The sequence below is a fragment of the Echeneis naucrates genome, chromosome 15, assembly GCF_900963305.1.
Source record: "Echeneis naucrates chromosome 15, fEcheNa1.1, whole genome shotgun sequence".
Lineage (NCBI taxonomy): Eukaryota > Metazoa > Chordata > Actinopteri > Carangiformes > Echeneidae > Echeneis > Echeneis naucrates.
In genome coordinates, this window is record NC_042525.1 from 7,645,165 (window position 1) to 7,660,362 (window position 15,198).

At 41.5% G+C, this 15,198-nt stretch overlaps 3 protein-coding genes across 7 annotated transcripts; 2 read left to right on the forward strand and 1 right to left on the reverse strand.

Annotated features, from left to right (window-relative positions):
* Positions 1-533: 533 nt before the first annotated feature.
* On the forward strand, positions 534-2,477 carry LOC115055020 (dual specificity phosphatase DUPD1). 2 transcript variants are annotated; one of them, XR_003841649.1, is made up of 4 exons: positions 534-712; positions 816-1,039; positions 1,148-2,120; positions 2,433-2,477. XR_003841649.1 is itself a non-coding variant. In XM_029520393.1 (3 exons), the coding sequence occupies exons 1-3, from the start codon at positions 534-536 to the stop codon at positions 1,417-1,419; spliced, it is 675 nt and encodes a 224-aa protein (XP_029376253.1). In that variant the 3' UTR covers positions 1,420-2,183. The 2 variants fall into 2 exon arrangements, 1 of the variants encoding a protein (XP_029376253.1); XM_029520393.1 differs by lacking the exon at positions 2,433-2,477 and having other exon boundaries at positions 1,148-2,183.
* Positions 2,478-3,100: 623 nt separating this feature from the next.
* Positions 3,101-9,940, reverse strand: adka (adenosine kinase a). Of its 3 annotated transcripts, XM_029520360.1 has the most exons (12): positions 9,753-9,888; positions 9,008-9,449; positions 7,787-7,861; positions 6,536-6,589; positions 5,778-5,856; positions 5,499-5,671; positions 5,317-5,425; positions 4,994-5,164; positions 4,862-4,897; positions 4,641-4,755; positions 4,034-4,120; positions 3,102-3,928 (listed from the first exon to the last, which is right to left on the reverse strand). In XM_029520360.1, exons 2-12 carry the CDS (start codon positions 9,019-9,021, stop codon positions 3,804-3,806), a joined length of 1,038 nt encoding a protein of 345 aa, XP_029376220.1. In that variant the 5' UTR covers positions 9,022-9,449; positions 9,753-9,888; the 3' UTR covers positions 3,102-3,803. The 3 variants fall into 3 exon arrangements, with proteins under 3 accessions (XP_029376219.1, XP_029376220.1, XP_029376218.1); XM_029520359.1 differs by lacking the exon at positions 9,008-9,449 and having other exon boundaries at positions 3,101-3,928; positions 9,786-9,868; XM_029520358.1 differs by lacking the exon at positions 9,008-9,449 and having other exon boundaries at positions 3,103-3,928; positions 9,753-9,940.
* A 748-nt stretch (positions 9,941-10,688) lies between these two features.
* On the forward strand, positions 10,689-14,729 carry ap3m1 (adaptor related protein complex 3 subunit mu 1). Of its 2 annotated transcripts, XM_029520356.1 has the most exons (10): positions 10,719-10,738; positions 10,818-10,938; positions 11,237-11,514; positions 11,778-11,949; positions 12,040-12,177; positions 12,281-12,366; positions 12,472-12,605; positions 12,727-12,934; positions 13,169-13,313; positions 13,436-14,729. In XM_029520356.1, the coding sequence occupies exons 3-10, from the start codon at positions 11,242-11,244 to the stop codon at positions 13,534-13,536; spliced, it is 1,257 nt and encodes a 418-aa protein (XP_029376216.1). In that variant the 5' UTR covers positions 10,719-10,738; positions 10,818-10,938; positions 11,237-11,241; the 3' UTR covers positions 13,537-14,729. The 2 variants fall into 2 exon arrangements, with proteins under 2 accessions (XP_029376215.1, XP_029376216.1); XM_029520355.1 differs by having other exon boundaries at positions 10,689-10,938.
* Positions 14,730-15,198: the final 469 nt, after the last annotated feature.

Genomic DNA, 15,198 nt, shown 5'->3' on the forward strand with positions numbered 1-15,198 from the left:
CTGAGTACAGGTGTTGATCGGCGGTCCTGCTCAGACACAGATTCATTTATCGCACATAAGTGTTACAGGGAAGAGGTAAGTCATGTTTTCTTGTCCTTGAGTCTTCAAATACCTAACATCATTACAAATTAGTGAAATGGTGTTCTGAAGTGGTAACCAATTGTTATATAGTAATCAAAAATAAAATATTTCCTACTTAGTTTTATTAATATAGTAATGGCGCAACTTTAATTCAGATATATGGTATACATTGTTTTATTTAGTCATGTATAAACTAATAAACGTATAAATGGATCATTTCATGAATTATTTTTAAAATCCTCTCCGGGTATCCCCTTTATGTCTGTTATAGGTAGGTAGACAAAAGTGACTCAAAAGATGAAACAGCCACAACAGTTGCTTCTGGTTAGATTTCTACTGATAAAAGAAATGGACCAATTAACTAGTTTTGAACAGATAAGAATGTGGAGATGTGATTTCAGATTTTGACTTAGTTCAGAGGTTGTGTGTTTTCTGGGCAGCAGAGGTAAGCCATGTCCTCCTGTGTGGTGAAGTCCAGAGGTAAAAACCCCTACACTGCAGTGCAGGTAGACCCAGACAGCGATTACATCACTCCAGGAACATTAGACTTGGAGCAGATGTTCTGGACTGGCACTGGAGCTACTTTTGCTCATGTCAACCAGGTCTGGCCCAGCATCTACATCGGGGATGAGTGAGTAAATGGACAGAGATGGCTTTTGGGGGAGTTTTGCAGCACAAAGGCTCAAAAGTCATTACAGACTGAAAATGTATGTATCTTTTTTTTTTATTTACAGGAAAACAGCTCTGGAACGGCCTGGTCTCAGGGATCTGGGCATTACTCATGTGCTGAACGCTGCGGAGGGCAAGTGGAACAATGTACTGACAGGTGCTGATTACTACCGTGACATGGACATTCAATACTATGGTGTAGAGGCTGATGACAAACCTACCTTCAACATCTCCCAGTACTTCTGCCCTGCAGCCCAATTCATGCACAAAGCCCTCAGCCGCCCTCAGAGTGAGTCAGAGGAAACCAAAACTATTCATCGACACCATTCTCTGGAGAAGCAGAAATGCTTTTCTTCTATTTGTTTTGAATAAATCAATATTGTTACTTCTGTTCTAGACAAGGTGCTGGTGCACTGTGTGATGGGACGGAGCAGGTCAGCCACTCTGGTTTTGGCATACCTGATGATGAAACACAGGTTAACTGTGGTGGACGCCATTGAGCATGTGCGACAGCGGCGTTGTATCCTGCCAAATCATGGCTTCCTGAAACAGCTGAGGGCCCTGGACATTACCTTACAAGAAGACAGGCTCAGAGAAAAAAGGGGAGATGAAAGCTCATCAGTACAAGATAGATATTACGCTAGTGCAGAACTTCCATTATCCCCCTGAATCCAACTTAGTATACAAGTGCTTATTCTTCTTTAACAATTATAACAATAAACTGCTTGTTATAAATATCACTGATGCTGCCTCATTCTCCATTATCTCATCATAAGAACAGAAGATTGATTTTAGAAAAATGGATAAACCAAACTGAGTAAATACTTTAACACTAAGGGAAAATCGCTGGCGCCATATCCCAGTCCATTACACCTCATAACCAATTAACTAATTAACCAATTAACCTGGAGGCTTTCGCTGCCTGCACCGGAAATCGAACCCCGCCATCCGTATTGCTTGGAGGCAGAAACAGAAATATAATTTTTATTATAACTGATATATATGATAGATATCTCATTTATCCTGAGGGAAATTAACTTACATACATCACTCACACAACAGATAAGACATACAGACATGCTGTCTCGCCTTTACGCTGCAATGTGCTTCACTTCCAACATGACAGACACACAGCTTGTTTTTGTAGAGATTAGATGATGAAAGGTTTACAAACACAAAATAGGCTCAGCAATGGGGAACTATATTTACATGTATGTTGATGCTTGTGGCACGTGAGATATTGTGTTAAAACAGCTGGTTAATACCCACACAGCTCCACTTTAGGGGATCAGACTCCGGGCCTTCTGTACCGAGTCTCTTGTCTCATGGCCGCTGCGGTTTGACCAGCCTGAGCATTCCCCTTTAAGCAGGTGGGCTTCTGGGTAAGGTGTGACGTAGTCAGCACGTAGCCGTGTTGTGTTGTGTGTATGCTTGCAGAGAAGCGCGTTTGTCCCTCTCTCCGGTGAACGGTGTGAGAAGTAACGCCAGCTGTAGCCGCTGTAATGTTTATAGTCAGTGTGATGACACTCCTAAAAGAGCTGAATAAAGCCGGTCCATGTGTTCAACTACTCCATCTCTCCTCTTCTGTGTGCTAGTCTCCATGGTTACCAGCGAGTCAGCGAGCCACGACTAACTCATTCATTCTCGCCTCCATCTTTTCAATCATTCTGCATCTATGACAGGAAGTACGATCATAAAAGGAGGCAGAGACAGCAACACGAGCTAACACAGCACAACCAGCAGAGACCGGACCGCCGGAGTTTGAGACTGTTTGTGTCCATATAAAATACGGTTTGGATAGACGAGAGACTCGACCAGAGGTCTCCAGATCCGGTCCTGGATGTTTCCTGATTCCAATGAGTGACTCCTGATCAGACTTCAGCAGAGCTTGATGACGCGATGATCCTTTGAATCAGGTGTGTTGGAGCAGGAAACATCTAAAACATGCAGGACAGTGTCCCTCCAGGACCGGACCGGATCCCTCCAGAGACCGGTTCTTGTAGGGCCTCTTTCACTGAAGGTGTTTTAAAGCTATAAACATGTCTGCAGCAGAATAGCACCAGGGTACTGTACAATGACAATAAAGCTACTTTACTTTCCTGTAGTTCCTGAGGTATTTCTTTTATACCTTTTTAAGCAAATACTTGTTAGTAAATTTCTGACGAAGCTACTTTTACTTGTATTGGAGTAATATTTGACAAGGATTTTACTCAAGTAGTGAAGTCGTGTACTATGTTCACCTCCTTTCAGTAATTATCTATGAATAAATATTTTGTTATTCATGACACTGATCCTATAATCATGTTGTCACATGAGTTCATAAAAACATCTAGATGGAAAGGAATATGCAATGATTGCCTTTAAAATTTTTACAACAGTGTCAGTCTATCACAGATGGGCAACTCAAAACCTGTAATGAAGGCTCATATAAATAAATAACAGCACAGACCTCTTACCTATCATGAGATTTTGAGTAGGTTTCATTTTCATGTTAAAACCAAAGTTTAAACAATTCACTTTCACTGTTTCAAACAGTAGCCAGAAACCTATTGACAGCAGTGTTTTCATCTTTAGTCCTGTTTGTGTATGATGTGTCCTCCATTTGTGGAATAAGCCTCTTGTACTTTGATTCTATGTCCAGGAAATTTCACTGTTGTGTCTCAAAGCCTTTGGGGCAGCAGATGCTGGCAGTGTTAAGGCCAAAATACATTTATAAAAGAGATACAAGAACAATTATGTCAATGAAGACACAATTTTAGAATCTGCTAAAAAAAAAAAAAAAAAAAATCTATCTATCTATCGTGACTCCATTCTTGTCAATTATATACCATAAATGTAAGTATTGGCCCATGATCCTCAACTGATCCTCGACTGCCAGGGGCATCGAACCAACAGTGGGTAAGAAATGATGCATGGAGGGATTGCAAATTAAAATGGACAAGTTGTAGGGGAAGGGAGTATTTGTTAAAAAAAAACATTATAATAATAATCAGTCATGTTTGGCAGGGTGAGTATGAGGCTTCAGGCAGAAGGAAAAGCTGTCCATCAGAGCATCACTTGAAATCAGGTTTTTCTGGGAAAGTGCAACCTGCACGCCGGATGATGACATTGGCAGCATAGTGTGCAGCTTTCACACAATGATCAAGTGGTTTCTCCTGGACCAGCCCAGACAGGAATCCTGCATAACAGAGGAAAGATTTTCATACAAATCCCCACGCGCACACAAAAAGAAATTCAAAGAAACCTGGAAAATGTATTGCATGAAAATACTGGGAAACCTTACCTCCTACAAAAGCATCACCTGCACCATTTGTGTCCACAATGTCTTTGGATTCAACCTTCACAACAGGGAAGGTCTCAATCTTGTCACCTGAACAGAGGAAAATATTAATTATACCATTGTTGTATATGTGCAACCCTTCCTGTAACTCCTGTAAGGTTGGTAACCAGAGGATTGCATAATTTTTCCAGATGACGTGGTCCTTTTGGCACCATCGGCCTTAGAACTCCAGTGCTCTGGATCAGTTCGCAGCTCAGTGTGAAGTGGCAGGGATGGAGATCAGCACCTCTACATCTGAGGCCATGGCTCTCAGTCAGAAATCAATGGCTTGCCGACTCCAGGTGGGGAATGAGTCCTTGCCCCAAGTGAAGGAGTTCAAGTATCTCGGGGTCTTGTTTACGACTGAGGGAACTGTGGTGTGTGAGATTGACTCGAAATTTGGAGCAACTGGTACGGTGCTGCATTCACTGTGCTGCACTGATGTCATAAAAAGGGAGCTGAGCCAGAAGGCAAAGCTCTCGATCTACTGGTCAGTTTTGGTTCCTCACTGGCCCGGGAACCTGAAATTATACTAATATGAAAAGGGGAAAAATAATAAAAAATGTCTTACTTAAGGCAATAACGGTGGCATCTGCTCCTTGGGTGAACACCACAGTCCGCTGTCTCTTTGTGTTGACTTTATGTAAAGCCTGGGCTTTCTTGGCAATTTCCTTGATATCCTCCGTCTACAGACAAAACACACATTAGTACAAGCTAATAATTGACAAAATACAGAAAATAATGCAGAAATGATCAAGTGCAAATGTTAGATGAGACTGTTGATCCACTCACCTCAAAGTCTTGCTCTTTGGCAAATGTGACTGCCTCCTGAAGAACCAAGAAATTAAGATGAAAAGAAACATTTTACATGCAAACTACCACATAAGCATGTGTGGTCAATTCACTGTGTAAAGCCTGGCTTACCGTCTCATTTCCGAACAACACATCAACATAGGGGATAACCTGCATGAGGTTGTCCTTGAAGAACTGGCAGATGAATGGTGCAGAGAGGTTAAGGCAAAACATTTTGTTGTTTTTAGATGCATGCTTTGCCACTTCCAGAATCGACTCCAGGGAGACGGTCAGGAAGAAACCCTGGAGAGAAGGAAGGAAAAGGGTCAAGACTAATCTGAATTTTGTATCTTGATGGACTCTTAATGAATCACATGCATTGAGGTCCTGAACAAGAACTGCAGTGGTATGTCCAGAACACATAATACAATGGTTTGGCGAAGTTCACAACTTACAGCAATATAGAAGACTTTAGCTTTTTCCACCAGCTTCCAGTTTTCTTCCAGGTCTAAATGCTTGTCCTTCTTGTAACAGTTAGCAGCAGCAAGGTTAGCAACCAGCGACCTGAGATGAAGAAACCAGCGTTAGACAGAAAAACATTATGAGTAAACTAATGTTTATCATTTTGACCACCTGCCTGTTATCGCCAGTGATACAAGCAGCACACGTCCCAGTGGGCTCTTCATCTTGCTCGTAGTAGTGAGCCTCGATGTGGGCCTCTTTGGCCTTCTTCTTCAGGATCTCTCCAAACTTGTCTTTGCCAATGCAGCCAAAAAAGGTGCCCACATGATGGGGTTCTTGGATCAGCCACTAAACACAACACCTCTCATCAGGAATGGTCTCAGACAACAGGAAAATAAACCTTTTATGTATGCAGTGACACAACAGAAAGCGAGCGAGCTTGTACATGACTGACCTGAGCAATCTTTACTGAGTTCTGGGTGGCTCCTCCAGCGTGATACTCCACTTTAGACTTCTTCACCAGCTCATCAAACCTACACACAGAGGCAAACGCCTCATTCTATTAATTCACATTTCAATTATCAATGTTCTTGCCAGTGGCTATATTCCATTACTGGTTTGTAATTCCAATAAAAGTATTTTGATTAGATCATTCAACTTCCCTTCAAAACTCAAAATATAACCTGTACCCTTTTAGATTTGCATTATGTGTCTACCACTGTGCTAAGGATAAGTGATCTGTTAGAGTGTCAAGTAAAATATAACTTCCATCTAAAATATACAGTGCACGAATGACTGTCCCTGTCAACTCTTCTCTAACATCAACAATGCATATATATTGAGATGTGATTTCAATTGTGTCAATTTGAAGATTTTAACCACTGTCTGGATCAAATGTAATTCGTCCACAAATACAAGTATAAAGCAAACTTTGCTTTCTCGCTCTTGTCTCAGAGGGACTGGGAGGTGAAGTGTCTCGGTTTGCTATTGGCCGAGAATCCTTCTCTCTGCTGCTTTGTCATTGGCCATCTAAAAAGGAACGGAGGTCAATTGAGACCAATTCTGGCGTGCTCCTGTTTTGACTAGCCAACTCCAGAACAGAGAGGATAAAACTCAAGAAGGTCACAGGCATAACTATTTTCTCTCTGTAACGACAACAGAGCCCCACAACCTCTATCTGATAGGAAATGTCACAGTATAGGAGATACAAACAGTTCTTTATGTTTGTCCTCTGCCAGGATCTGGTCATTGGGTTTCAGGCTGTACCTGCAAAAAATAAAAAGGAAGAACAAACAGAAGGATCAGACACATGCACTGAATGAAGTCCTGCTTATTAAAACACACAGAAAATGCACTGTACGTGGATAAACATAGATACAAAGTTGGTGTTGGTAAATGGTTTGATCATTGACTATTTGAGCAGCTAAATTTTCTCTTATTACATGGCATGGAAAGTCTTATGTCCTGTGCTTTTGTCACTCTGTATCAACACTCCAACTCAGCATGTTAGTGAATCCATAGTTGTTTCCTCAAAGGAAGGTGAGGGATTAAAGCACAGTCCTGCTTTATTCTATGTGACGCTGAGTTAGATCTGCGGTCGGCTGGTTTAGCGCTAATCCAGGAGTTTACGCAAGGGGGTTGAGAGTGGACTCTGAGCTGCAGCCCAGAGGAGTTCTTTGGTTTGGTCAACAGAGCTGGAACAGACCAGAAAACTACTGATCTCATTGAAAGGTTCTGCTGATGACAATTTCATTTTATCATCATTAGACTAATATATAAACAAGCAAGTAAATAAAATCTCTGATCAATACAGCCCAGGTCATTGCCTTGACCGGGATCCCATGTTAACCTTAATAACAGATTGATTATTGTGTGTTATGCTTAGGGCATGCAAGGCTTGAATGACATGATTAAACTATGAATGATCAATTCATCATTTGACCTCGTAAGACCTAAAGAGTCAGCGGTTATTTCCATCAGCTAAAATGTCCAACGCATACAAATTACATAGGAAATAATGTCCCATTGCAGGATATATTAAAGCAGAGTATCTGCTGGACAGAGATCTGGTGGCACTGCTTATTACACAGGTTGGCTGTTTCCCATGCTCTTCTCTTTGCATCATTATCTGTTATCTCAGTTGATTGAATTACATCATAGAGCCTCAATCTCTCTTGGGCAGCCGGTGGGGAGGGGCGACCTCAGCCGTGACACACGTCTATATTTCATCTGAGCCAATTTATGTGTCTTTATGACTTTAGGGTAAAGTAAATGTTATAACATGTATATTAATGTCTAATTTACAGGACTTTTACAGGAGTCAACTGTGTCAATCCTGGATCATAGTTTGCAATCACTCCGGTAATTTTTTAGCCAAACAGCAGTGAGGGTTACAGAAAATACAACCACACATCTTTATTTAAGTGACAATTTTTATTCCAGCATTTGAATCATTTAACTTACTTGTCCAAGAAGTCTTTGTCCACGACAGCAGAGATGTCCAACAAGGGGTTTCCCATTCCAAAGAGTGCATTTTGGCTGAAACATAAAGATTATATGAAATGAGTTACAGCTTCTTTACACTGGTTGGTTCATTCCTTATAACAACAGACAATCCTCATTAAATTTCATGTCTGCCATCTCTAAGTGGGTTTGCTGGGTTTATACCAGTGTTGATCATTATTCGAATACTCATCAATTTCTCTCACGTCACAGGATTTAAAATTCTGATTCACATTGACAAAAGAGCAGAAATAACACACGTCTGTAAAACATTGATTGGAAACACAGACTGAACAAAATTACAAAAGAATATGGACATGGTGAGCAGTGAGACATCCAGTCAGTCAGGCATGTAGCCATGTTATAATATTAACAGCGAGTCAGCATTAGGAAAGCACACTGCCTACTGCTGGATGCCTCTGTGCTCGTGCAGTGTGCTCTTTCCTGAGGCAAACAAATAGCGCAAAGCCTGAATATCATTATAAATCATTGTCACTTGATGTAAAAAAAACAAAAAACAAACACAAACTTCAAACATTTCTGCCTCTGTGGCTTGAAAAATTTAAACGGCAACAGGCAACTCTGTAATTTGTGTCAATACAACATTCCCATAGGAATTAGTGTTACACATCAGTAACCAGTGAGGCTGAAAAATGCCACTTTCTGAGCGGATCGTAAAGATCTACAAGTAACTCTGCAAAAGCACCAAGCAACTGTGGTAGCACATTTACAGTATGCATCATATCTGTGTCTCAGTGTTGCCTTCTACATGTTAGTTCAGTGCGGCAACACAATCTTGTCTGTTTCTGGGAAAAGCCCAGCTGGACAGAGACTTTGGACATGGCCTCTGACAGGGGCGACCATTTGAATGTGTGTTAGCACATTTTCCCCATTAAGTCTTTCTTTGGACAGTCACGTCAAAGACAAGACTTCATGTAGCAATTAGATACAACATGAAATGAAAGTGAGTTTTAGAAAATGCAAATAAAGGGATGTGCTGACAAAAGACACAAACAAAACCCTTCAACCTTTGAGGCAGATGCCACAACTTCACTATCCTTACCAACAGCACACACATCTGCTCATGTGCAATCAGGTGATAACAGGGCTTCTGCAGCCAATTACACAAAACAAGAGCCTCTGTCTGGGTTCAGATCAGCTCCCTCTCTGTCAGTGTCTTACCTCACAGCAGACATGTTGTGCTCCTCTCTGGATAACAGCTAGGTACTGAAAACCTGTTGAGTGACCTAACAAACCGGTTTGGGAAGGACTGAGCGTTGTAAAACTTGCAACAAATTCAGCTGGGGAAATCGATTTACCCCTGCAACCAGCGCTCCTCCTACTCGGAGAGGACGGATTGGGCGCATCTAAGAAAGCAGGGAGGTCCAAGGTGGTTTATCTGTCTGCTTTTTTCTGCTTCTACATCCTTCACTACACTCCCTCCATCGGGGGCCGAATAACGTCGTGAGAAGCGTATTGATGAGTAGAAGCGCTGAAGCACTGAAGGCTCTGGTCCGATACACCATGATCGATTAAGATTTAAGGGGGGGGGGGCATCAAAACATTAGACATCGATGACCATGTGACTCTTTTGCAGTCCAGTGTTTTGTGGGAGCTTTAATGCCTGCAGGGACAAGTTGGACTTAAATTAGATTTTGGCGCACGCGCACACACACACACTCACACGACAACATTAGTGCAGCTGCAACTTAAAGGTTAACCAGACACTTCGCATCAGAAACTCAAATGATTTCTACAAACCCGCCGCCAAAGCAGGATGGTAGTTCATGTAAACATCGGAGAAAGCTCTAACAAGCTCCAGCATTCATAACGTATCCATTTAAACAATGCACACTGAAGGTTTGAGCTCATACTGCAGACGATTAGTTCAGAGGATCGAGTCTCCTCTTAAGCTAACTTCGGTCACCTTAGTTTGGCAGGAGTCTGCTTGGTGGGAGACTCGGCCTTCTCCTCCACCTCCTCCTCTGAAAGTTTGGGTCTCTTAGCTTCAGGTTCTTCCAGGGCCATGGCTGAGTAACGGAGCACGTTGTAATCACCTTTACCGGTGCGACAATGAGGTCGCGCCAACGCAACGCTGGGAGTTTGGCACCAGCGTTTGAGCCTCGCAGGCCGCCGTCCTCCTCCCTCGTGGCTATGTGTTAAGATCCACCAATCAGAAAACCTTTTTTTTTTTCAAACACGATAAGATCTGGAAAAACTTTTCAGTAACAAAGTTAATTCAATTTATTAATTTACGACAGAATACACACACACACAGAAGACAAAGTCGATGTAATAAGAGACATACATAAATAGGGTTTGTAAGGATAAATAATACTAAAATAGGACAAAAAAGATAAAACATGAGAATAAAAATGCAGTGGACTTCAGTACAGTGCAGAGTATTAATAACATGCCTGATATTTTATTCAATTTAAAGCAAATGCAAACAGGGAAGGTATTCGTTCAAATTAGACATTTGTGCTTCTTTAAAAAAAAAAATCAAGTACTGCTTTGGTTGGCACTTCTGTTTGGAGCATTGAAAGGTAACTTTTTCACTTGTAGTCTGGTGTTTGCCTCTGTTCTGGTTTTATGGCCTATGACCTTTTTCTTTTTAATAGGCATCATTTTACAGCCACAGCAGACTGGTGCTTTATGGGAGGAAACTCCACTCTCCCGGCACATACACAAAAGGATAATTTTCATTTTTAAAAAGTCTATATGCAATTATGGCAACAGAAGGACATTTACAGCAAAAGGTCGCATCAACAGTGAGAAGGGGCGGCAGAAGCGCCTGGCAGGACGAACTGCGGGCAGCAATACCCCTCATAGCTGTCCGCAAATGTCGCCTGACTGAAAAGTGTTCAACTTTGTTCTGAAAGTATCGACGAGGCTTGGCACCGGCGTTGATTGGTATTTCAACAGCTCAGAAATAATTTCAGTTGTGCCATCCTCGGCTGCGTGATTGATTGTTTTGATTTGTTGTCACTAGCTCGTGACCGCGTTGCGTTTACGTGTCTGTGAATCTGTGAGGGTCTCCTCAGCTGCTCCCATTTTTCTGCCATATTGGCACCGTGAAAGACACTTTTGGCACAGTCAGCTGGAGTTAGCAGGTAAAAACTTTCGTGGCGTTTTATTTTAGCAGTCTGGCGGAGATAGTTAAAAAATAAAATTAAATAAAAAAAAAAAAGATGTCCGAAATTGCGGATATCATTTTTCTGAGCCAACCTGTTAAATCACCTGTGGGCAAAGTTAGTTTGACAGATTGACAGTAGCTCAATGTTGAGTGTTGAGCGGGTTGTTGTGATTTGTTGACTTAGAAAAGTTTTGAAAACGTGCTGGTGTCACGTCTCTGCCTCAGTAACAGAGCTCCACTTCTGCAAACAACACCCATTGTCTCATTGTGTGCAGCTGAGATGATCCACAGTCTGTTCCTGATTAATCAGTCGGGGGACATCTTCCTGGAGAAACACTGGAAGAGTGTCATCGGCCGGAGCGTTTGTGATTACTTTTTCGAGGCCAAGGAGAAGGCGGTGGACCCGGAGAATGTGGCCCCTGTCCTGCAGACCCCCCACCACTATCTGATCAGCATCCTGCGGGGAAAGCTCTTCTTCCTCTCCGTCATCCAGACCGAGGTCCCCCCGCTGTTTGTCATCGAGTTTCTGCACAGAGTGGCAGACACTTTCCAGGTTTGTTCCCTCTTTGGCTCGGATTATGGGTCACATCTCAAATGATCACATTATTCCTCCCGGGGATTCATGCAAAATAAAGCAAAAGCAAATGTTTTTATTTTTGCCTCACAAATCTTAGCCATTCAACTCAGTATCCTATTTTAGACAGTTTTATATTCATTTGTCCATGCAAATGTGTGCTCATTTTTTTTAATCACACAAGTTTTGTTCACGCACAAGTCTAGTGTTGGTTTTAGTGTAACTGCTGCTTTTGTCAACAGGACTACTTTGGAGATTGCTCAGAAGGTGTAATCAAAGACAATCTGGTGACGGTGTACGAACTATTGGAGGAGATGCTGGACAATGGCTTTCCACTAGCAACAGAGTCCAACGTCCTCAAAGAGATGATCAGGCCTCCCACCATCCTGCGATCGGTTGTCAATACACTCACAGGTCAGTAAACATTGCCCTGACATTTCACAACCAACTTTGAAATAAAATCTGTGTGCACGCTGATGTTTTCCACCTTTTTGTATTTTCCAGGAGGAAGTAACGTTGGAGACACACTGCCAACAGGTCAATTATCCAATATCCCCTGGAGACGGGCTGGTGTTAAATACACCAATAACGAGGCATATTTTGATGTGATAGAGGAAATAGATGCCATTCTGGACAAGTCAGGTAAAAACAAGCACTTGTTTGATTACCATAGATTAGGAGTTCATTCACAATGGTGATTCTGTAAACATTCTTGCATCTCCTTTGACCTTTTTTTTTTTTTAAGGCACAACAGTGTGTGCAGAGATCCAGGGTGTAATTGAAGCCTGCGTAAGACTCACCGGGATGCCTGACCTGACTCTCTCCTTTATGGTGGGTTCATTTCCTCATAACATTGTGCTTATTCGGGCCTGTTTGTGTGTTTGTGCAAGTGAAAACTCCCTGGCTGTTTTTGCTTCTTTTTTTTTTTTTTGACAGAATCCTCGTCTTCTTGATGACGTTAGTTTCCATCCTTGTGTGCGGTTTAAGCGCTGGGAGTCAGAGCGAGTCCTTTCTTTCATCCCGCCAGATGGGAACTTTACACTCATGACCTATCATGTCAGCTCTCAAAAGTAAGCAAAATGAACTTAGTTAATATTTGACTTGTCAGTAGGTGGGATTAACACATGCAGTTTGTGTAGTTTCAATATGTTTATTGGTGTTTCGCTTAATCGAGTGTTTTTCCGTCCACAGTCTCGTAGCTATTCCAGTGTATGTGAAGCAGAATATCAGTTTCTTTGAGACTGGACCTTGTGGTCGCCTGGACATCACAATTGGACCCAAGCAGACCATGGGGAAGACGGTGGAGGGCTTGATGGTCACTATCCACATGCCTAAAGCTGTGCTCAGTGCCAACCTCACAGCCACACAGGGAAATTATAGCTATGACCTGGCAACCAAGGTAACCAACCACATACAAGGTTTCCCTGAACAGGGATGAAGTAGGTCTGTGTCAATTTGTAGACAATATAACACTAAAACTGGCAGTATTTTCTACTTAAAGATATGAAATATCCTGTTACACATCATTAACACTCTAAACTGCTTTCATTAGAAGTACGACATTAGAGGGGAAAATGAAACAAAAACAATGTTTTGTATCATTGGTATTACTCCGACCTGTGTGTTTTCTCAGGTGCTGGTTTGGGACATTGGGAAACTGAACCCCCAGAAGCTTCCAAACCTGAGGGGCAGCCTGAGCATGCAGGCCGGAGTCCCTAGACCTGAAGAGAACCCTTCTCTCAACATTGAGCTGAAGATACAGCAGCTGGCCATATCAGGTAATGACAATAAACACTAAATTCTATTAAATTCTAAAGTAGTCCACACTCTCTCTCTTTCTCTCGACTTAGCTGATGGCTTTTCAGCCACGTCTCACATTGCTTCTCTCCCTTCTGTACAGGCCTCAAGGTCAGTCGCCTTGACATGTATGGAGAGAAGTACAAGCCGTTTAAAGGTGTTAAATATGTGACTAAAGCTGGGAAATTCCAAGTGCGGACCTGAGCAAAGATTGTCGGAGGCCGTAGCTCAACAATCCCTTGTGCCAAATAGGAGGCAAGGTTGCCACACCATTCAGTCAGCTCTCCAGTTAGTCTGATATGCCCCCCACCTCATTTTATTATTATTATTATTATTAATGAACAATTTTGCATTCTAACCATTATTTATTATGTGTTTGGCATCACATATATATATGACTGGATGGTATTTGTAAAAGGGATGCCTTAATAATCAGCGTGACCTTGTTGAAGTGCTGTTTGGTTCGATTCAAGTTTAATTGTGCTGCATTTTATGAAGCATTCCTCTTTATTTCTTTTGAATATTTTATCTTCTTTTTTTCTGCGGAAAGTCCTCGGAGTGTTACCTTTGGGAAATATTTTACTTTGAAAAGGGCCACTCACAGCTCGCTGCCTTGCTTCTCACATCATCAACCCAGATTTCCAATGTTACTTGAGTGTTGCTTAAGAATAAGCAGCGATGCCTTTGAAACTCATTTTACACGAGATAAGAAAATAGCCAGTTTTATACACACCTTTATTTTTGGAAAATCTTGAATATCTACTTTCTGAATAGCTGAATAGACACTTTCTTTAGTGCTGGTATTTTTGCACACTTTCACTCTATAACGTGGCCTTTTATCAGTAGATTTAAGTGCTTTGTAAAGCACACACTACAGCACAAACTGCATGTTTTCATGACCTGAGGGAAGAATATCATATCACAGGTATATTTGACTAACGAAGGGAGTACAACGATGTGCAGGATCCAGAGACAAGATAGTGATTCAGGCAGACTGCTGGGAAGAGTTGTGTAAATCCAGAAATTTCCATTATACTCACATTATTTTGAATGCAACTTCTTTACTCCGCACAGTATTTGCACAATCAATTGTCCACGTGGAAAATACTACATAAAGCTATTGCATGAAGTTGAATCTGTATTGTATCATGTCTTATAAAAGCTTTAAAACAATGTGTTTTTGTGCTATTCATGCAAGGAGATTCATCCAGACTTAAACATAACAATCTTATTCACGACATGAATAAGATTACAAGAATCCTATTGGCTGGGAACTTGTCTTGGAGAATTATGACATTTGTGTTTTTGGTGAATAATTATGTGATTGACTCCCATGAAATTTGATTTACATTCATATTCCACAGCATGAATAGATGAAAAATAACTCAAAAGTTCTTTCACAACACTCACACATAAAATATGGTACCAGTGACTTAAGAGGCCAAGTTCCATTTTAATTTGAGTTTCTTTTCTTTCTTTTTTTTTTTTTTTTTTTTATTCTTCCAAGGCACAGCAGATGTGTTGGCAGCGCTAGAAGCTATAAGAATACATTCAGGGTGTGAATGAACACATCAAGTACACACAGAACTACACCCTGTCACTCTCAGTGAGGGCTCAGTGATTGCTACATGCTCAGATGGCCCAAATAAAAATGAAAATGCAGTTGTACATTCTGTGCTGCTGTTTGGAGCTCTGTCCCCAGCCATTACAGAGACAGCTCACTTCTCCTAAAGAGGCTTCACACACGCACACAGGCACACACTTACAAATTCTCAATTTAATTGTTAAATTTACCCAGCCATTGTAATAAAAAAAAAAGAAGAAAAAGAAAAAAGTGCACTCACTTTTGTGGTTGCTTATAATATG